Source organism: Ambystoma mexicanum, chromosome 3q, assembly GCF_040938575.1.
Source record: "Ambystoma mexicanum isolate Mex_15411 chromosome 3q, UKY_AmexF1_1, whole genome shotgun sequence".
Lineage (NCBI taxonomy): Eukaryota > Metazoa > Chordata > Amphibia > Caudata > Ambystomatidae > Ambystoma > Ambystoma mexicanum.
The window spans coordinates 872,742,147-872,766,036 of NC_090926.1; the positions used below are offsets into that span (position 1 = coordinate 872,742,147).

At 49.0% G+C, this 23,890-nt stretch overlaps 1 protein-coding gene across 2 annotated transcripts in view; it reads left to right on the forward strand.

Annotated features, from left to right (window-relative positions):
• Positions 1–23,890, forward strand: part of RHBDL3 (rhomboid like 3) — a 1,128,603-nt gene that overhangs the window by 1,078,547 nt on the left and 26,166 nt on the right. For both annotated transcript variants that reach the window (XM_069654975.1, XM_069654976.1), the window contains exon 7: positions 2,248–2,348. In XM_069654975.1, coding sequence (XP_069511076.1) covers positions 2,248–2,348 — 101 coding nt within the window. The remainder of the gene's footprint in view (positions 1–2,247; positions 2,349–23,890) is intronic.

Here is a 23,890-nt window from a genome sequence, read left to right on the forward strand (position 1 = left end):
GCTTGGCAGGCGGAGAACAATGGTCTGGAGGGTTGGCCAGAGCAATGCCAGAGGTTAAGATTTATTCTAAGCCTTCCAACCATCATTTCTTTTGTTTTGTGTTTTAAAAGAAGAAATAGTCATGATAGCGCTTCCTTGTTGGTGTTTTTGTTGTGCTTAATGGTCTAATTTGAAATTGGTTATACAGTATGATGCCATGCCACCATGATACAAAACATCCAATCCTTGTATTAAATGTATTCTGGGAACTGTAGTTTTGGTTTCTTGCAGTTGAACCAATTCAAATGTTAAAATCCAATAGTTTATAAAAAATGCTTCCTTAGAAGTGAAACACGCTGATTTCCTTGTAATGGGTAATTTATAACGCACTTAATACCCAGGGGTTTCTAAGCACGGACCCGGAGATAGAATCTGTGTCGTTTTGCATCCAAGGCGAGCGTGTTGCCCCTGAGCTATCCTCCTGAGACTGTTGTAAAAGCTGTGTGCTAATCTTGTCTTGTACGTTTGACCTCATCGTGGAGATCGTTAATGCAGCCTCTAGGGGGGCTGTATTTTTTTCGGGCAGGGGCTAGGAGTGGCAGTGGCAACCACTTTGTTGCTGTTTGCAACACCTGTGCGTTGTTGTGCAGCCCCTTTGCATTACAAAAAAACACCAATAAGGGTGAAATGGGATTTATAGAATCTCTCTCTGGTATAACCAATTTGATTACTGATCTATTAAAGGTAAGTGCGCTTTTGGCTCTTTCTTGTCCTCATTGACGGCTTTTGGAATCGGTTATCAATCACTTCTTATCAGAGTCACCAACTGTGTGATGTCACTTCCTGACATGTCATGGAACTAGGTGGCGCTACTTCTGAAACCCTTGGAGTTGGTTGAAATGGCCCCACTGTTAGTGGCAGTATGAGTTCCCCATGAGGGAAGCCCAGTCTGTCTGCTGCAAGAGCATGAAAGCTCAACCAAGTATGCTGTTGCAGTCCCACCCCTGCCCTTCAGAGCACTGGATGTTTCCTTGACAACCCCTTCCGGAAGAAGGACCGACTTCATGTCACGTGAAATCCATCGCGACCCTTAAGCTGGATGCCAGGCCGCGTTGGCCTCCTTTGCCTGTGTGTGTGGTGTTTTGCTGGATTGTTCAGGTGGGGGCATACAGCCGTCTCTTTTGCCATGGTCATGTTATAATCCCGGTAACCCCCGCCTTGGGACCTTCTGGGGCCAGACAGACACTAGAGACGCCGTTGGGAATTTTCCAGCCAAAACATGCCTTTCTTTGCGCGCACAGTAAACACCGCGGATGCCGACGCGGTGAAGGCGGGGCACGGGGAGTGCTCCAAGTGGCGTCATTATTGGTGGCGTTATACTGGATGAATGTGTGTAATCTGAGACGTTTCCTCCTCACCCTGAGAAGGAATTATTTTCAGGTGCCAAGTCACAAGAGGAACACACTGTACAATGGCCTCTGTACACAATGGAGACCATCCCGTCATTGTTCTTAAATGTTGTTTCTGAATCCCTCCACTTTGTTTTCAACCTTTGCAGTCCCTGTTTTTGAAGGATTAATTTTTTCTGCGTAGAATAATTTGTTTCAGTTACACAGAGCTTTCATCACACCTCTGCAGGGTTAAATATTCCGCAACCTGGCTGTGTTCCTTATTTTGAGTTTGCATTAAAACAAGTGCTGTTCTTTGGACAAAACGCTGCTTTTTTAACTTTAAAATGTTTGCATTGCATATGGTGCATGTTATTGTAGCACAAAAGCACCAAATTAATGGTATTCACTACCATAGCCAAACACTATTTATCCTGAATTGCTATCAGAGTCCTTTGCCACACCTTTCATGCCAACAAAACCCATGCAAGCTCTACGGCACACGTCCACCCAACTGGTAATCAGCACAAATGCAATCACATCCGCCCTACCCACGTCACTGGCCCCCTTCCAGTCTGTACAAAATAGCGGAATAGTTTGTCAAGTATCCGCCCGAATAGTAAGCCAAATTGTTGTTTTATTTAATAAATCATGTCCCAAACTTGAAAATACACTTTTTTTTAAAACATGAAAGCCTGTATGCTTTGCTGTACACCCATGAAGAACTGAATACTTGGTCAGAACAGTTGTAATATAACAATTGGATGTAGCTTTGCTTTTTCACTCACAGGCATTTGTGTTATTTTTCAATAGTGCCTGACAAAATGTGTATTGGATGTTGTTGTTCTATCGTCGTCACTCGACTCTTTTCTTTCCCTAGGTTCCTTGGCCGTGTCTGTTGCTGACATGACGGCTCCCGTGGTCGGGTCCTCGGGAGGGGTCTACGCTCTCGTTTCTGCTCATCTCGCCAACATAGTCATGGTAAGAAACTACCTGGGCCGCTGCACGTGGATAGTGCGGGTACAAACCACTTCCAGTCTGGCCGCCATCTTGTTTTTAAAGAACCTGTTTGTGCACAGTCAATAAATAACACAGGAAATAGTGCCACCATGTTTAAACAAAATAGTACAATCTGACAAATGACGGTGATGACAATACATCTCACAGGCTTTAAGGGCATGCCTGGTGAATAAGAGTGTGAATTAGAAGATACAAGTGTAGCAGTCCATTTTAATTATCAATACAGCGTACAATATATTCATTTCATCTGATGTGTTTAAGCGTCATCTAAATTGATATTGACATATGAAGTCCACACGCAGAGGCTGTTATTTGTGCACCAATATGGTCAGGGCTTTAAGTGGAGTAAGAAATCGATATATGGGGGCGTGGCTTGCGGGATGGGCGTGGACTTAACAAGTACACAAACCATAGTAAGGTACACAAACAAATATATAAATGCATGCAAGCCTTTATATATTTGTATGCGTACCTTCCTATGGTTTGTGTACTATGCAAGCCATCTTTTATAAACATACAAATATGTCACTTATTTCTATGTTTATAAAAGATGGCTTGAAAAGTACACAAACCATAGGAAGGTACGCACACAAATATATAACATTTATATATTTCTGTGCCTACATTATGGTTTGCGTACTTTTCAAGCCATCTTTTTTACACATAGAAATGTTCTATGTTTATAAAAGATGGCTTGAAAAGTACACAATTCAATCCATCTTTTATAAAGCTCTGACGACGACAAAGTCTGAGGCGTCTTTGACCATCGACACAGCTTTATAAAACATGACTTGAATTGTGTACTTTTCAAGCCATCGTTTATAAACATATAAATTAGTACAGATTCTCCAGGTTCACCGAGGGTCAAAGATGCCGCAGTGACCTGGGGAAGGGGCTTGGAAACCAAAAGGATAGTAACCTCCTCTTGTGACCCCTCGTGCGACTCGAAAATGCCTGACCAGAAAATGGGGTGCGCATATCCCATTGCAGCCGCAGCATGATCATGTGTCCTCCCAATGTTGTGGTGGGATGGGATGGGGGAGGGATCACGGCTCAACCCTACTCTTTGAAGACTGCCAGGGCCCTCCCCTGCTGGCCCGCGGCCCACTTAAAGCACTGCATATGGTTTTCCCAGCCTATAGCCCTGCCACCTCTTAAGGGGCTCACAAGAGGTTCCGTGCTCCTCACCTTGCCCTTCTAGCCAAAGTCATTTCCTTGATGGAAGCCCCAGCACAGAAAGCGGGGCGTCCACAGATTCTCTGGCTGGTTCCTTCGGGCCACATTGCTGCTTAGGAGGCTCCTCCTCCATGTGGAGTTAGAGGAGCCGGATGCCGTTGTATTGGTCTGCATGTTTCGGCATGCCAACATGCACTGCAAAGGTAAGCTACCTGAACTTGAGTGTCTTCTCGTGACAGTAAGCGGTGCAACGAGGCACGGGTGCAGAGATGGCTCAAACACAGCCTTTGTCATGTAATGTAATGGTCATTTACACAGTGACACATGCCACTGTAATGGTCTCCCAGTGCTGAGGCCTGTCTGGACTGCATACTGTGCCCCCGCCTGGAGTACACCTTCCTGGATTGGTGGAAGTGAAAAGGAAAATTGTAATGCGGGCGAAGGGAGGGACTAGAAGGAAGGAATTTAGGTAGATCAGGAAGAGAAGGAAACGTTGTATCTCCTTAATGTGTGGGCATAACAAATCGAGAGCGGGCTCTGGAGTGGCGGCATGGCCACATTGTACTGGGTGTGACCTAAAGGGGGGGCAGGAGACTTGTGTATATGTGACACATGTGGTATGTGTGGCAGGTCTGTACACACTAGCATGCATAATGTACACATACTCAGTGCTTTAAATGGAGTGAAGAATCGAGGGGGGCTCTAACAAATGGCGTGGCTTAAGTAGTGGGCATGGCTTAAAGTGGCAGGGGCGCAAACAAATAAATACATAACATGCCAATGTGTTGTAATGTCTCAGACTGACTCCCACTGACTCCGCATTGAGCCATTTCTAATGTCTCACATCCAAATAAATACTGCACTTGTAAAATGCTCACTTATTTCACATTTAGTTTCAACCAAACAAGGAACATAAAACTGAAAAACCCAGCGCCTCGCTGCTTCAAACCAGGCACTATTGTGTGCATGCACTCCAGCTGCACTCAAGGGGCAGGCCATACAAGGGCCAGCATGGGAATCAACGGCCCCTGATAGCACTGCTTAAGGCCCCTTTTGTAGTTTAGTTTGATGACACATCTCTCTCGTTCAGCCCATCCCCACCAAGCAGATAAGAATCACACCTGCACTTGAATGCTGGCTGGGGCTAGCAGGGATGTTTATGAGTACCAGCACGGCCCGGCTCAATGGCCTTGTTTTTAGACTGCCGGGTCTCTGGCCTGGCTAGCCCCGTCCCACTTAAAACCCTGCACATATTGCCTTCTAATGTGTGTAAACACACAGGTGTTTGCTACAGTGTGATTTGGCATAGCGGGTGCTGAACATGATACATAGTTGCATTACCTAAATTAGCAATGCATAAACGCATGGGTTCACAAGCATAAGAAAATATAGACCTGCACACATAGACAAGCGCACAGAACCGTATTTAATAACACACACACTAAATATCACGGTTTCTAAGTTGCTTTGTAGCTGGATTCTGATTCCATATCATCGATGGTGATATGGGCTTAAATGAACCAGTTACTCGTTTCCCCCTCCTACTTAGACCCCTGCTGTCTACTGGGCATGCACTCCGCCTGCACTCAAGGGGCTGGCCAGCACAGCAATCAATGCTACCTGATAGCACTGCTTAAGCCCCCTTTTGTAGTTTTGTTATTAAAACGACCCCCTCCTTGCGACCCTTTTTGCAGGATTTTAAACACAGACAGCGAGGAAACAATACACGTTGCAGCCCTTTCACAGCACACCTTAGCACTCCCCAATCCATGGCATGGCTCTGGGGGTGGTAGATTGAGCGTTTTCAATCATTCCCCACTCCCCCAAAGTACACACAAACGCACAGACGATCGCTTTCCAGCACACATGTCTTTCTGCGGCCGGGGCTAAAGTTCTGTGCGGTGCTCCCAGTGGAGGACTGAAGAAGAAGAGCCCGGGCAGGGCCCCGGGTCAAAGACGGTATTTGGAGACTGCCGGCACCCTGCCCCTGCTAGCTTCGCCGCACTTAAAGCCCTGTTTGTGGGACCTCGTAGATGGTAGACTTGGCGTGATGAAAGAGGGTGAACCGCAATTGTGAGCCGTAATGTCAAGCAATGCTTTAGCTTCTCAATTTATGATGAACTCACCAGTGCACATCTCTACGGCATGTTTAAAATGTGGTTAGATCCTGGCACTTCAGACAGGTGCGCCTGGAGGCCTGGACAGCACGCAGTCATAGGCGCGGAAGCTACTGCTCTGAGCCTGAGTCATAAGCGCTGCCCGAGGCGTTTCCATCAGTGATGCAAACGGAGAACAATCGTGCTGTTTATTTTGGGAAAGTGCCTTCTGTGCTGGGATGGGGCACAATGCCAGCAGATTCAATGTAACCAGCCTCTGATATTACCGGGTAATATCTTTACTGGCCCTAAAATATGCCTCTGCAAGTCACCGAGAAAAGCCGCCGGCCCCGAGTTAAAATGATTTTCTTCCATACATTGTACATTGCAGTAGAGTTTTTTTTTTGTAATACCGTTCCTTTTTGCTCATATAATTCTTTCACCGTGAGGTGAATTCAGCGCCCCGAGTGAGTTATTCTTCATTTGGGCGATGGGTTAATGCGATTTCTTTTATCACAGTGCAATTTTGACAGAATTTGTAGCTAATACAATTAGCTCTTTTAAAGCTACAGCCACGAGCAATAGATGTTCGTTATCCCGCTGTCAGCAAAAAAAGACTATTTTCCTGAGTTCAAGTCCCGGCCAATACCCGCAAATGTAGGAGTTTTCTCCTAGAGTGGCTTAACGGCCTATGTTTCTTTTCTGGTTTTTCTTTTTGAGGTTGGTTTGTTTTGCTTGTGTTTTGGTGTTTCCAGGGTTTTCTACTATGTCTTTTGATACACCCAACACATGATCGGGTCCAGAGGTGGACTGGGAACCAAAAGTGGCCCTGGAAATATAGCCCATATCACATCACGTGAACAACCCAAACAATGTAACTAGGGCTTGGAGGTTCAACATTTGGAAAAATAGGGTTAAAAAAACAGATAAACATAACATAAGCTGGCATATAATATTCGTTAAGAGTGAGGACAACTGTGACAAATCAACTTCCGGGCCACCAGTGGGCCAGGGATGAATATCGGTTTCTAAATCTTCAATCAGCCCCACACCTCTAGTACACCAGAAGGGATCCAAACAGATTGGAAACACAAGCAAATTATAAACCTCTTTGTCGAATTTTGGTAACGTGGATGGAACGGCAGGCTTATCTCCGCAAGGCCGTGGATCGTTGGTTAGTTGCAACACAGCTAAAACACAATTAATCACAATAGTTCAAGGATAGTTGGTTTCAACACAAAAGGAGCAATAGGTTGTAAAATGTCACCAGTGGCTTTCGGAGAAGTACCAGGGTGACAGAACCACAATGTACCTTCTGCTCGTAGAGGCTCTTTTGGTGCTCAACAGTGTAGCGTTTCAGGGTGCTTTGCAGCTTCTGGGACAGAGTTTAAGACGGGAGACAGCTGCGGATATCAGGCAGCTGGTTGATACTTGTCGATGCACTTCGATGCAGAGACTTAGGGCCTCGAGTGCTTCCAGAGGGCTTGTTCTAAGAACCGGCATGGCCGGTAGCCCCTAATCCAGTTCCACAGACAGCTTTGATGCCTACTCCAGCGGGAGAGGGGCCAGTAGCCATGAGAACCATACTTTGGTAGCAGGCGATTCAGTGACTTCAGAGTTGCCTGGCACAGTGAAGGAACCTGAGGTGGAGGACCAGTTGGGCGCAGATCTAAAGGGCCTACCCACACACGATAAGTTTGCATGAGATGGGGTCCCAGATCAGACTGACTTCTTCACAGCACAGAAAGAGTGTCCCACTCTGATCGGTCTGCGGAAGCAGGCGGATGAGCAGACTAAGGGCGAGGCCCCTGGAATGTTCAAAGTGTACTGGGAGGATGGACTACTGTACACTGAGCCAAAAGACTCTGAGGTCGAGGGCACCAGAAGGTTGGTGATTCCCCAGTACCACAGAAAGTTCCTTTTGGACTTGGCTCACCGAATTCCTTTAGTGGGTCACTTGGGAGTGACTAAGACATCGGACTGGTTCTCTGCGCACTTTTACTGGCTGCAGTTCCACGAAAAGAATAAGGAATGTGTACGGTCCTGCCAGCCTTGTCAAGCTTCTGGCAAGTCAGGTGATGCCACAAAGGCCCCCTTACTTCCACTACACGTTGTTGGGCGGCCTTTTGAGAGAATAGGCATGGATATTGTGGCTCCTTTAGATCCGCAAACCTGCTTAAGGAATAGATAAATCTTGGTGGTGGCACACCACGCCACAAGGTACCCCAAGGCTGTCCCTCTGAGGAGCATCAAAGCTCCTGTGGTTGCGAAGGCTCTGATTGGGATATTCTGCCATGTTGGATTCCCCAAGGAAGTCGTTTCTGAAAGGGGATCAAACTTCATATCAGCGTATATGAAGGCTATGTGGGAAGAGTGTGGAGTCATCTACCGGTTCTCTATATCCTTTCATCCACAAACAAACAGTCTTGTTGAGCAGTTCAACAAGACCCTGAAAGGCATGATACATGGCTTGGAGGAGCACCTGAGGAGAAAATGGGATATTCTCCTGCCATGCCTTCTGTTCGCCTACAGGGCGGTGCCATCTGATAATGCATCTGTAATAAAATTGCACCAATTTTGAGGAAGTGAATGACCAGAAGTTAATAAATAGTGGGCTACCACACTCAGAATGTTATTGGTGTTAAGACCCAGCAAACATTTCCTTAATAGACTACACATTTTCCAAAGAACCTGGACAAACAGAGACAGTGAACCCAATCCAAAACGTATGATTGGTAATGGGGTACATTTCAGTAGTTTTAAGACTCGTTTCCAGAAACGGGCCTCGGGTAAATCCCAGCATTTTTGGCCCCTATGATGCTTTGTATCTAAGCCATACAGCAGAATTGGAACCACGTTCTGCTGGTAAAACATCATGACGTGGGTACCAGAGAATTTACCATATTTGTGTACAAGAATTTTTGCTTGCGAAATCAGGCTTAGTAATTTCAGGTCTAAACTGTCTCATCAGACAGAGAGTTGTTAACTAACACACCCAGATATTTGTATTGTGCTACAGTCAATAATTCAGTATTCTGTAAAGTTCACTTGTACTTAGATGTTCTGCGACTGTCATTTTTATCGCAAACCACAACTCAGGTTTTTTCCCTGTTTATCAGCAAATTGTTTGCCTGCGCATAGGCATCTAGTTTGTCCAGCAGATTTTGTAATCCTTTCGGTGTTTGAAACAGGAGGACAAGATCGTCCGCATATAGCAACCATACAATTTGCTGTGTACCAAGTTTTGGGGCATCTCCTAGTAGCTTCAGAACGCCCATATCTCTGCCCGACTGCACATTTCACCCCTAAACTAACTCTAGTGCTGCTGTAATGCAAGCTTCAGAATCCCCACCTCTCTGAAAGACTGTACATTTCACCCCTAAACTAACTCTAGTGCTGCTGTAATGCAAGCTTCAGAACCCCCATATTTCTGCAAGACTGCACATTTCACCCCTAAACTAACTCTAGTGCTGCTGTAATGCAAGCTTCAGAACCCCCATATCTCTGCAAGACTGCACATGTCACCCCTAAACGAACTCTAGTGCTGCTGTAATGCAAGCTTCAGAACCCCAAATCTCTGCAAGACTGCACATTTCACCCATAAATTAACTCTAGTGCTGCTGTAATCCAATCTTCAGGACCCCCATATCTCTGCAAGACTGCACATTTCACCCCTAAACTAACTCTAGTGCTGCTGTAATGCAAGCTTCAGAACCCCCATATCTCTGCAAAACTGCACATTTCACCCCTAAACTAACTCTAGTGCTGCTGTAATGCAAGCGTCAGAACCCCCATATCTCTGCAACACTGCAAATGTCACCCCTAAACTAACTATAGTGCTGCTGTAATGCAAGCTTCAGAACCCCCATATCCCTGCAAGACTGCACATTCCACCCCTAAACTAACTCTAGTGCTGCTGCAATGCAAGCTTCAGAACCCCCATATCTCTGCAAGACTGCACATTCCACCCCTAAACTAACTCTAGTGCTGCTGTAATGCAAGCTGCAGAACCCCATATCTCTGAAACACTGCAAATTTCACCCCTAAACTAACTCTAGTGCTGCTGTAATGCAAGCTTGAGAACCCTCATATCTCTGCAAGACTGCACATTCCACCCCTAAACTAACTATAGTGCAGTGCTGTGTAATGCAAGCTTCAGAACCCCCATATCTCTGCAAGACTGCACATTCCACCCCTAAACTAACTCTAGTGCTGCTGCAATGCAAGCTTCAGAACCCCCATATCTCTGCAAGACTGCACATTCCACCCCTAACCTAACTCTAGTCCTGCTGTAATGCAAGCTTCAGAACCCTCATACCTCTGCAAGACTGCACATTTCACCCCTAGACTAACTAGTGCTGCTGTAATGCAAGCTTCAGAACCCCCATATCTCTGCAAGACTGCACATTCCACCCCTAAACTAGCTCTAGTGCTGCTGTAATGCAAGCTGCAGAGCCCCCATCGCCCGACGAGGTTGTCGCCTTCACACCCCAAACTACTCCAAATCCCCCAGCAAGAGTTGGGTGTTTAATCCAGTAAACTCATGCATCACAAACTCGTGTCTCAGAAAGGTGTTCTTATCACGCACATGAACTCGCACAGATCTCCCCCAAATGCTGCTGCGAGACTGGGGATTGCACTGCGCACAGCGCACAGCAAACGTTCACACGAGAACGGCACGGAAACCCCTTCTCCCTGAAGGACTGCAGATTTTGCAAGCTTGCTTTCAACCAGCATACCACTATAGGAGCTGCATCCGAAGCACGTGTCATGGAAAGGCGGCCGCGTCTGCTCCAGGCATCTAGCCATCCTGCTACTGCAGGGCCTTCAGGCATTGCTGCTGCTCGCACAACCTACATGCATAGCGGCACCCCCTGCACAGCTCCTGTAAGACTGTGACGCTGCATCGGCAGTGTCTAGTTCAGAAAGCACGGCTGCCATTCTGGTGTGCAAGCAACCTTTCACCTTGGAAATAGACCATAGCTCATACCTTGTTTCTACTTTTGGGACCCCGCTGATGGACGGGCGTTCAAGGCACAATCACATGTACCAATATGCCCAGTGCCTAGATGCCTTCATTGGTCTTGTTGGCGCTTTATTAAGTTTCAGTACAATACAATACAATATAAATAACCAGTGATCTGCGCATGTGTGTATATTTAGCTGTTTGCACCGCATCCTAACCTTCTCTCACCCGTTAGCAGAAATAAGAGGGGGGCTAGCCCTTCCTTCAATGGCCAGGACGCCCATATCTACAATATACCAAAGATCCCTGGAGGCCATTGCCCATCCCCCCAAAAACGTGTGCATAGTTGACCGATCTCTTCCCTATGCCTGCTCCACCCATAGAACATTTATTTTGGGAAAATAGTGTTCTTAGTGCCACATAACAAACATCCGTCAATTGAAACACTGTTTGCTTCTAGAGAACATCCCGTTTATTTCCAGCACAGCGATGAATCGTTCCTGCAAAATCCTCCTCATTATTTTAATTGCCTTCTCAAAAGACTTAGCTCCCACTCCCTCTGCACCTGCGTCTTCAGGATCTGGAGGATAGAAGGTAAAAACCCGCAATTTTGTAAAAAAAAAAAAAAAAAATGTTTATTGTGGTATGGCTTCATATTAAACCCTTTCACATAACCACATTCCATCCGTGCCTATTTTAAACAAACTGAACAAAAATGAGAAAGAAAAAAACCCGACCCGTAATTACCCTGTCATGTCATCACTGCTGAACACGAAAATGCCGAATCGCAAGGGGCACATTTCCTCAAAATGATATACGTGGGAGGTTTAGGGTCATAAAAAATATGTGCGTGTGAGCTGTGTATTAAATACTGTACTAACACATCGACTATAAGTGGAGCAGGACAAGTGTCGACAAACCGACCAAACTCCCCCCAAAAAAAGACATCAGTTTGAATATGTATTAAATATTGTAGGCTTTGGAAGCCGTTTTTAAGATAGGTTGTATGGATTCGGCTGCCCGCGTGTGCTTGCAGACCAGGGTTTACGCTGCGAGAGAGTACGGTGATGCCCTGGCCGGAGTGCAGATTTATCCAGGCTCAAAGACCTTTGTAAGACTACACTGCAAGACTGCAATCATTTCTGATGTATTTATAGTGTTATCTTCACTGTAGAAATAATGTAAAGAATGTACTGTACTTATTCTACTATGTATTATATGCAACCGGTAATCTACAAATAACTGGTGACGCGCCCAGATACCCCAGGGAGTATGGGGAGGGGCGCTGTGCGGGTCTCTCACCGCATATAATTGCAGTGAAATGTTCAGAGCAAAATCATTCTCTGAGAAATGTACCCCTCTCTGCAGATTTTACATTGAAATGCAAATATGCCTTCCCATTGCTGTCCCGTAAGGGTTGGGTCTCCAAAACTGGTGAAACTTTTCATTGAGAAATAACCATCAAAGCATTAAATGACGCAACAATTGTCACAAAAGAATGGAAGCTAACAGAAAAGCACATCAAAAAATAAGGACAATGCATCCTAAACAGAAATACTAGAAAGGGTTTATGGGCCATTCGTTCTACAGCAGAGATGAACCTCCATAGGAGCAATACACAATGAGCGATAATAGAAAAAGTGCTCATCGGTCCATCCATAGAAAGCACCAGGTGCCCCAATAACCCCAGGAGTCCCCTCTCCCCCCGGCCAGCTCTATATGAGTGAACGTGTCCCCCACACAAACTAATATAGCTAGATCTTGGGTGAATGCCAGCTACAAATTCAGAAACGAAGGCCCATAGAGGCTGCCAATTCCACTCCGTTCCTCCAGTCAACCACCTCCAGAGCTCCTCAGTGGCAACTCTCCATGATGCAGCAGAGATCCCAGCCTTCCAGCACGCCCCAGCGCAGCCTATGTGCACATTGTGAATGTGTGGGCATGACAACGTCACCTGCGAGCTACATTTTGCAGCGCAACTGGAGGTCCAGCACCAGCACATTCAAGTGAATGCAGTGCTGCCAAGTGGCCCAGGTTGCAGCAAAGCGATGTTGCTGGAAGGGATCCAAGAGCTCATTGCCACTAACGTAGCAGGAGTGCCAAGAAAGCACCCCCAAAGCAATGCAGTCAGTTGTTAGCATGGCAGGATGGCGCGCGTGGGTATGCAGCGCTTTATGACGATATAATATTGATGGACAGTCGGGGGCAGGAAGTTTCATAATGTGGGGGTGCAACAATATGAATATAAACCACGTATGTAGTACACACCACGATGCCACCCGTCTCTTGGCCCTTGAATAACAGATATGGTCATCACGCACTCCGACTGTACTCTGTGGATGAGCACTATAAGAAAAGGCACACCCTGATGGAAGGCAGTGCTCTAGAGAGGGAATCGCTAATTGCGCCGGCGCTAATATCGTGACAAAACCCGATTGGGTCCAATGCACCCAATGGGAATGGGGATTTACCTCCTCACGGCAACTCGGGATCCGATGCAAATTGCGCTGGACCGAGAAGTGGTAACGCTAATAGTGTTGGGCTGTATCCCAGCGCAATTACCGTCGGGATTATGCCCAACTTGTGATGAGACCCTATGACAGTAAAAGTAAATGAGAAGTACATTAAAGGGCTCCTAAGGACAGTTAATAAGCAACACCTACTCACTCCAAGTATGTGGCGATTTTTACTTTTATCGTGCACTCTTCATGTAGAAATACAGAAAGCAACACTGCATCAGTGCGTCTCTTACAAATGCAGCATTGGGGTATGTTTACAAAGCACCTGCAACCTCAAGGCTGCCAGATGCTTCCTAATAAGGATGAAACCAGCTATGTAGTCTTGCAAAATGTCCGTCCCTATAGGGCTCAATGGGAATGGGGAGGATGGTAACAACGGACCCATTTGTAACGGGCCCGTTGCTACCATCCTGTTCCGCTAGCGGGTGCCGCTCTGCAAGTCTGTTCTGGCCAGGCGTGAAGAGCGGCCCCGTGAGCAGAACTCGTTATGTTGCGGCGAGGTAACAACGTCACCGTTAGCACTACGGGCGCCGGTGTTGCCTTACCGCAACGCTTATAATGAGACCCAATGTCCTGGAGCAAAAGGCTTGTGTTTGAGATAATTGGCATACCCACAACTCCTTGCTGACGTGTCTCTGAACTGCAGGTGAACTTCCAGCGATGGCTACTAGGTGGCGTTGTGGAATGTGTGACTCGGCCAAATGGATTATCCTACTTTCATATTTCAGGTGAAAGGGTTTTTTCCAAGCCTTTTTAAACCCACCATAAATGTATTGGTCTCGTCCAACTGCACTCTACAGATAATGTAAGCAAAGCCAATAGAATGGTTTAGAATTAATCAATCGCCACCTTGCAATTCAAGAGACGTACATTTTGACCACCTTCACTCAACACACATGGAATCATTTGGCCCCCTCAGGCTATATCTCTTTACTTCCCAGTGCCTCCCGTCACAGCCCGCATTCTGCTCCTGATTGGCTCCTCGCGGACCTATCAGCATTGCTAACCTGCCGTAACCTGACGAGCTGTCCTTATACACGGGCAGGCGCTGTACACAAGATGCAAAGTTGGGCACATGTTGCATTAGTGATACATCTTTCGGTAAAAGCCAATGAAACTAAATATCTTGTATGGAAGAGGTCATGTTCCTGTTTTTTTTTGTAGTTCGGAGACTTCATAATGTATATATATTTCAGCTGAAGCGGCCTCGCGGCCTTCTTTCCAGTTATTAGTCACACGTGAATTGGGAAATGGCGCGTCCTTGTCTGCGCAGAAGGTTTTAGGATTTATTTCAGCCCTGACTAGTCTATGATTTGTAAATATTATTGACTCTATTAGACAGCCAGCATGCCTTTGCTGCCCCCTAGAGGTTTCCTGAAGAACTCAGTCCATCGTCGTTCCTCTTACACCTGTCGCCAGGCCCACAGCATGTAGTACTCATTGCTACCAGCACTTTTCACTGTATTTTGCCAAAACAAACATATCTGCCGGTACTTTTCAATAAGTAGCAACGCCTCTGGCCAGCTGCCGACATCGCCTAGGGCTCCAACTAGGACCATAGTATGGGGGGTGAGGAGGGGCAAAGGAAAGCAACCCCTAGTCCATTGTTGCTACCCCCCCCCTCCACACTGTCCACAGGCGACCTGGGCCAGCCCCACACTGTAACACAGAAGCTTGGGTTCGACCAAACCGAGTTGGGCCGCAAACACAGGGATGGTAGTTGTATTTGTAATATATGTATTACCTTTGTAATCTGAAACCAAAACAAGAGCAAAGCGCCTTCATGCCGCAGCTATGAAGTGTCCCTGCACATTGCTTGGCAGGGCCTATGAGTAAATCCCAGCGTCACAGCTGGGAATCTAAATAACGAAATAAAATGTATATAGCGCACACACCCAAAGGCCTCAGGGCGCTCAGCCGAGTGAATGTCTGAGTGAATTGAGTGTATGTTTAGGCCATAGGATACATTAATCATATTTCACGCATATTCCCACGCGCCACACTCACCCCGCCCCTAGAGGCAGTACAGGGCTCCCTTTCCAAGTCTCCAGAGTAAAGATAACGGTGCTGAAGACAGGCGTAAAGATGTCACACCTGTCTTAAGACCTTTAGCCGCACTTTGGGGTATTTTTATGGGAGTTCGTTTTCCATCTCCCTTTTCCCATCTGCTTCCAAACACTCTGTGGTTTCACGCCAGCGCGACTTTTCCCATAGGAATGCATTGTAAGCACTGCATGCCATGCGTAAATGGCACGCAATGTTTACTCAGTCTACACCAGTGGTCTTCAAACTTTTTTGGCCTGGGCCCCTCCTGAGCAAAGTTTGGGCAGGCCGGGCCTCCCCAAAAGTGCCGGATGGACAGTATGTAGAAATCGCTATGAACTTTTGTGTGCCGGCACTGCACCCTACTGCCAGTACAGACACTGGGCTCTCCCCACCCTACTCCCACCACTATCCCAGTGCTCCTGCCCATCCTGCTCCCACCACAGTCCCATAACACAAGCATACACACATCCATACACATTTAAATAAAAAATAAATCACCATAAACGTACCTTCTGCAGGGGCTTGCGCTTGGTTGCTAGAATGCCTCGCTCCAGGTTACCCTGCCCGTATGTGCGAGGAGGCGGAGGAGCACCCCCTCGCACATACATACATGCAGTGCCCCAGTCAGCATTTCCAATGAGCTATGCAAGGCTGGCAAAGCAAAACGCCCCCAGCGTTGCATGGCTCAGTGAGCATGTGCGGCTGTGGAAATGAACTATCAAAGGCAAACAGTGTTTCCCTTTGACAGTTCAGCCAGCCCAGGTGCACTCCCTCAGCTGGAAAAAGCAGCTGAGGGAGTGCTCAGTGTTTCACTGGGCTGGCTCCTCGGCTCCTCCATAATGGGTGAGGTGGCCAGTGGGTGGATGTCCCCGCACCCATTATGAATGAGCCGGCAGGCTTGGACTGGCCTATAAGGCAATAGGGCGATGACCGTACCAAAAATGCAAAATGCTAGTGTAGGCCAGTCAAAATGGGCCACTTTTTGGCCAGTGTGGGCCAGTTTGAGGAGTTACTTCACTATGCAGCTAGTAGTTTTGACCATTGTTGTTGAATAAATATTCTTTAAATATCACAATTTGTTTACATTTGAACAAAAAACAACCCCTTGGGTACTATTCAAACAGTCTATGACTAAAGGACTGAATATCCATTTCCAACTGCTGGCCACTTTTTCATTGGTGCCTAAAACCGTTAAGACCGTTTTATGGTCCAGTCTGACCATGTGAGCTGCCCCTTCCTATTTCCTCCAATCTAAAAAAAATTTCTTTTTAAAAACTTTTTTTTTTTTTACATTTCATGCTGCGCTCTGGCGCCCCACCTGGGATGCGGCTGCGCCCCCCTGGGGGCGTGCGCGCCACAGTTTGAAGACCTCTGGTCTACTCTGAGAAGTGCAAGAAGGTGTGCAGGCAATTCCACCTGCATTTGCACCAAGGCCAATGTAATGACATGCTGGCCAGGGGGCTGTGGCTGGACACTTAGGGTACTTGGCCAGTAGGCCTCCTGGCCAAGACCCCAATAATACCAGGCACAGTGACAACACTACCAGCCTCATACCTGAGCTGCTGTTCAACGGGCTGGAAGGAAAATAACGCTCCATCTGCTAAGTACATTCTGGCCCAATACAATCCTATTTCCTGCATGGGGCTGGGGGCGGAGCATAAAGACCACTCCCCCCTGGAAATACGCCAGTGTCTTCGCCAGCACCAATGCAATGCCCTCACAGCCCGCCAGGGTGGCAAAGCGCCAGCATTACTCACTGTTTCCAGAAAGCGGTGTGGAAAGTCACAGGACATACTCCAGTGGCTTCTCTTCGCCACCACCAGGAAACTATCAAAACTCCACTGAGCGGAACGTGGAGACATGATAAGCGGTACTCGTTGAGATCCCGCCCCCTCTGTGGAAGGTACTCCTCATCTGAAATGCATCCATGTATATATAAACAGCGATATTTAAAAGGGAAATAAAATAAGAAACACGCGTTAGGATGCAGTAAGAGAAATGAGGCATCTGAATAGGTTCTACCAAAGATGACTCTGACATCTTGGGATGTACCAGTGACTTCTTTAATATGTTCCTTGTACATTACATCCAGTTCTTATGTCAAGTTCCTCAAATAGGAACTTCATAGGTACAATAACGAGCACCGGCATCCTCTCTCTCAGGGGTCTACATCTCCAACTGACTGTCACAGAACACCACTCGTACATTAACATTCTCTCAGGCTGCATTCTCTGTCACTCACGCCAACATTCCATGCATACTACTCAGGGTCCAGGGGAAGCTTGGTCTCTGCATACTCCTCATCCCAAATGCGTTCATGTGTATATAGACAGCGATATTTAAAAGGGAAATAAAATAAGAAACACACGTTAGGATGCAGTAAGCAAAATCAGGCCGCGTCCACGTTTTGTCTGAAAACTCCATTTAGAACTAGGACCACCTCAGATATCCACAGTGCGGAATGAAGCCAAAGAAGCACTAGCTCGCACTGAAAAAGCTAGAGGGATGTTTATCTTACTTCTACAACCTAACCCTCCAAAAGAGGAGCGCCATGCGTGCTTTCCCTGGCTCCTCCCCTTCCTCTACTCTTCCTCGCATGGGTTGCCTTTCCCCAAAGAGCACAAGGAAAATGAAAGAATGTCGAAATCTAGAGTTCCACCTCACTAGGGTGACCAGACGGCAAATCCCAGCACCAGCCATGCCCCTACGTAAGCAGCACACTGAAGCAGGATACCAAGGCATTCCTGTGCAATTCAAACGCCTCCCTGCTGCTGCCCACTGGGACAAGACTGATTGGCCACACCTGTTCGCCCAATTGTTAAACAGAGAGCTCCCAATGGCCTACCAGGTTTTGAATGCTGACGATCAGACCACATACAATGACATGCGTCTAGGCATCCTTGACAGACCTGGCGTAACCGAGCTGTCTGATCTGTTTTCCAATCCATCAGTGGCTAGGGAAGAAGACTATCCTGGAATGCACAGAAGAACTCATCCTGGATCAGTTTGGGAGCCACTTGGGACTTTCTTTGCAGCAGACAGCCCCGCGACTCCATCAGCCTAATCTGGAGACTGCCTTTCAAACAGGCTCAAGGCGGCACAGAGATCAGCAATGGAAGATCACAGCCGATGGAGCAGCCCTCCATTGGACCCCAGCACCAGTAACTCCCAGGGGGTCCCACACCATGGATGGGAGACCGGACAAAACCTGAGAAACCGCAGGAACTCAGAAGAAGCATCCCATCCCACCTGACACCCACTGCGCTGACCTCAGTCACCCAGATGGAGACAAAGAAAATGGGGCCCAGCCCTCTGGAGCGACCAATGATACGATTCCATTCTTGCCCAATGCTGGGACTCTTCGCCCGTATCTGTCAGACTCTTCCACCTCCATAATCAGAGGCACCATTTAATATACAGAAATGGAAGCTGAGGAAGAGGAGCCCGCATGGTGGTTAGAGCTGGAATATCAGGCCCAATGGACCCCTAACCATGCCTACTACATGCACATTAATATCAGGGGTGAAGAAGTGTTAGCACTCCTTGACTAATGTAGCAGGCGTTCAGCAATAAGGGTGGACCTGGTATATCCCGAACGAATGAATACTAGGAAAGTCATGCCCACCCTATGCACCCATGCCAACTGGCATATCTATCCAAAAGCTTGGATTCACTTCCGCACTCCGGTTGGGGACCATGCAACCCAGCTGGCAGAGTTAAACAGCCTACGGCAAGACGTCATTCTAGCGACTGACCTTCCAGACTGCGAGCAATGGGTCCATAAGCCTCAGCTTCAGTAGTCCCAGAAGACGGATGCTGTTCTTCCTGGTCAGGAAGGAGACTCACCCCAGGACCTGGAGTGTCCCCAAGACTTTGCAAAAAGAGGGGGACATCTCCCTCCTTCCCTAGAGAATAGAACCTAGATGGAGCCAACACCTGGCTACCCCAGGCCGAAGTGGGGGTGCGGTTACAGGGATAAGGGGAGATAAGTGATGAGGCCCCCTGTCTAACATTGTGGACCAACAATGGAGCCTGGGCCACCCCCAGCTAGTGGATGCTGCACCAATAGAAGGTGCACAGGGGATACCCAGATCTACCCCCTTGCTGGTCATGGGCTGGTCAGCTAGTGGAGGCTGGACCAATAGAAGGAGCACCTGGGCTCCCCATGACTTCCCCCTTGCTGGTCATGGGCTGGTCAGCTAGTGGATGCTGCACCAATAGAAGGTGCACAGGGATCCCCAGGACTTCCCCCTTGCTGGTCAGCTAGTGGATGCTGCACCAATAGAAGGTGCACAGGGGATACCCAGAACTACCCCCTTGCTGGTCATGGGCTGGTCAGGTAGTGGATGCTGCACCAATAGCAGGTGCACAGGGGATCCCCAGAACTACCCTCTTGCTGGTCATGGGCTGGTCAGCTAGTGGATGCTGCACCAATAGAAGGTGCACAGGGGATACCCAGAACTACCCCCTTGCTGGTCATGGGCTGGTCAGCTAATGGATGCTGCACCAATAGAAGGTGCACAGGGGATACCCAGAACTACCCCCTTGCTGGTCAGCTAGTGGATGCTGCACCAATAGAAGGTGCACACGGGATACCCAGAACTACCCCCTTGCTGGTCATGGGCTGGTCAGCTAATGGATGCTGCACCAATAGAAGGTGCACAGGGGATACCCAGAACTACCCCCTTGCTGGTCATGGGCTAGTCAGCTAGTGGATGCTGCACCAATAGAAGGTGCACCTGGGCTCCCCAGGACTTCCCCCTTGCTGGTCATGGGCTGGTCAGCTAGTGGATGCTGCACCAATAGAAGGTGCACAGGGGATCCCCAGAACTATCCCCTTGCTGGTCATGGGCTGGTCAGCTAGTGGATGCTGCACCAATAGAAGGTGCACAGGGGATCCCCAGGACTTCCCCCTTGCTGGTCACGGGCTGGTCAGCTAGTGGATGCTGCACCAATAGAAGGTGCACAGGGGATCCCCAGAACTACCCCCTTGCTGGTCACGGGCTGGTCAGCTAGTGGAGGCTGCACCAATAGAAGGTGCACAGGGGATCCCCAGAACTACCCCCTTGCTGGTCACGGGCTGGTCAGCTAGTGGATGCTGCATCAATAGAAGGTGCACAGGGGATCCCCAGAACTACCCCCTTGCTGGTCACGGGCTGGTCAGCTAGTGGATGCTGGACCAATAGAAGGTGCACAGGGGATCCCCAGAACTACCCCCTTGCTGGTCACGGGCTGGTCAGCTAGTGGATGCTGCACCAATAGAAGGTTCACAGGGGATACCCAGGACTTCCCCCTTGCTGGTCATGGGCTGGTCAGCTAGTGGATGCTGCACCAATAGAAGGTGCACCTGGGCTCTCCAGGACTTCCCCCTTGCTGGTCATGGGCTGGTCAGCTAGTGGATGCTGCACCAATAGAAGGTGCACAGGGGATCCCCAGAACTACCCCCTTGCTGGTCATGGGCTGGGCAGCTAGTGGATGCTGGACCAATAGAAGGTGCACCTGGGATCCCCATGACTTCCCCCTTGCTGGTCATGTGCTGGCCAGCTAGTGGATGCTGGACCAATAGAAGGTGCACCTGGGATCCCCATGACTTCCCCCTTGCTGGTCATGGGTGTCCGTATAGCAGTGGGCATGAGAATGCTTCAGTGGGAGTCATGGGGGTCTGTTGGTGGGGGTATTGGTGCTGCTGTGAATGTCCCCTGTCTTAGTGCGGTAACCCAGTTGAAATGCTCTGAGGTCCCCCCGTGGACCGCCCCCAGCCCATTTCAGCAGCCCACTGTTGGTCTCCATGGATATGGCAGGGGACTTGGTTAGTCTGGTCAAAGAAAAAGTAAAAATTCTAGGAATAACGTTTGACCAATCCCTGACTATGGCCGCTCATGTTAATAATCTGGTGTCGGCATCAGCATACTATATCAGACTTCTTGCACATATACGACCCAAAATGGCTTTGAAACCATTGCTAGAGCCAGTATATCCGCTAAAATGGGTTAATGGATTACTGCGGATCACTCCTGATTGGAGTGAATAAGGCCGAAATAAAAAAACTGCAAGTGGTGCAGAATAGCGCCATAAGATCTATCATGGGCCGAGGCAAATCTGCACACGTGTCTGAGGTAAAACCGAAGCCACATTGACTAGCAACTGAGGAAAGAGTGGAGTTTAGGCTGCTAACTATCACATTCGAAGCACTTGCAGGAGATGCTCCCCCTTATATCATTAATAGATTAAAAACTAAACAGGCAGCACACACACTTCCTTCTAATGGAGATAGGAACTTACAAATTCCCCAAACCACCTTGGAATTAGTGAGAAGGGGTGCATTCTGGTCAAGTGCCCCTATTCATATGATATCAGTGGTTATTTACATCGCTCTAAGCGCGGACCCGGGATCGAACCCGTGTTGCTCCATGTCGTCTTGCTTCCAAGGCGAGCATGTTGCCGCTGAGCTATCCTCCCTATGAAATGGAACACCTTACCTTCTGATGTTAAAAACTGTAGGACGATCAAGGATTTTAAGAATAAACTCAAAACCCACCTCTTTATATGAGGTTGAGGGCCATTGTTTGTCTTTAGAGTAATGTTAGTTCTCCAGCATGGGGTCTGGCATGGATTCACATGCTCATGAATATTCCCCGTCGTCAGGCTGGGAATCCTCGGTAAAGAAAAAAACCAGTATCAGTTTCGTTTCTGATCTGACTTTCGTAGTAATAACCAATCACTGGTCTCTGCGTCATACTGACCACAGCCAATGACTGCCCTCTACCTAAGCCCCACCTCTGGCAGCCATCTTCAGATTTTTACCGCACGTTCATGTGTTGGGATCCTCGTGCTATTGCTCTCGAACGTTTGTGCTATTTTTTTCACGTTTTTTCTCAAAAACTTCGTTTTTTCGGTCAAAAGAGCCTCAAGCTCCACCGACTCTCTATCCGATCAACGGGGACCCGTGTCGGATTCGTCTGCGCCCCTCAAGGGTGAAGATTTCGTCGAGCTACGCTTTTGGAGGACTCCAGAAGTTTCTCAGGCCCGGTCATGGCCCAGGAGAAGGGAAGCTCGACGCCCGGAAAGCTGTTCAGGGTCTGCCCTGGATGCCAGCTGCAGAACGTCTTCAATGAGGACGAACACTCTTTTTGTCTCTACTGCCTACATGAGGACAAGACGCACGTGGAGAAGGACTGTGCGTTTTGCGGCAACATGTCGGAGCGGACCATGAAGGACCGCCATCAACGTCTCGCCAACTGGCTAGAAGGGAAGAGCCCGTCCGGCGAGAAGAAGAAGAAAAAATCTGAGCGGTCTTCTAAGACCTTTGAGGACGCCCCGGCGACGGGGGTCCAACATAAGGCCAAGCACCGCGAGTCCGCTGGCACCGGGAGCGCCGAACGGTCGGGCTCTACGGGCGCCAGGCAGGGCGCATCCTCCCCGGCACCATCAACCACGAGCCAACGCTCTGGGTCGGGTAAGAGGAAGGCCGAGCACCCGGCGAAGCTCCTGGAGAGGCCCCGGTCGAGCTCGAAGGCCCCATCGGAGGGGGAGCGAGGCGGTGTCCCCCCCCCTCAAGGATAAGGCGGTGAGCGCACCTAAGGTGGTGAAGGCCTTAATCCATCCGGCCAAGCCCTCTATCGAAACTGTCGCGGCGGCCCTGGCTCAGCCTGTGCAGGCTACACCAGTGGTCGCGACCTCGGGGCTCAGAGTCTCCCTGCCACCTCGGAGGGAGTCCTCTTTTGTGCCCATCGATAGGACCCCCGTGAAATCCCCCGAGGGGAAGAGAAAGGGGGGGCAGGGCGTTGTCGTAGATTCGGCTTCAACCTCGGAGGAGGAGCTGGTCGAGGTCTTAAGCCACGGCCTCGGCATGGAAGAAGACCGGCCCGTCGGGATGGATCCCGACGCAGGTGACGACGAGGGTACCGACGGGGCCCCTGATCGCCCGTCGGATTCCCCTCTGCCAGCACCGCAAGACAACTCGGCGGCCATTTTGTTGGCTATACAGTCCTTATGCTCAGAGATAAGGACGAGACTACCGTTGCCGACGGAGGAACCTCTCCCGTCGGGGGACCCAGAACCGGGACCTTCTGGTGTTCCCCCTACTAAGAAAAGAAGGATCCACCCTCCACCTCCTTTTCAGCCGTCGCGCCCCGTCCAGCCCTCCTCCCCGTCCACCCGAGGGGATGATACGGGGACTGACACGGCAGCGACGGGTACGGACGACGAGGTATACGACGAGGATGTACCGTCGTCGCCTCCCACCAGGGCTTCTCCGCCCGACGAGATTGGATCGTTCCACCCCATGATCACCAGGGCATCCAAGCTTTTTCAACTCTGCCCTGAGGAGAAGAAGAAGGAAGGTTTCCTTTATCAGCGGCGCGAGGCCAAGAGGAAGACGGTCCTCTCAGTGCCTCTATTGGACGACATTTGGGATGAGGGCCTCACCCTCCTCAAGAACCCTTCCACGACGCCAGCTAGAAGAGACCGGTACGAGAAGAAGTACCGGGTCCCGGACACGGCCCCCCTGTGCCTCCGGGCGCAGCCTACCCCGGACTCTGTCGTCTCCGCTGCAGCCAGGAAGAAAGCGGGGGGGGTGCGGCCTCCACATCGACTTCCCCACCGGACGGTGAGGGAAAGAAATTGGACGCTATGGGACGCAGAGTCATCTCGTCGGCAGCGACGACGATTAAAGCGGCCAACGCCTTGGCTATCGTGGCC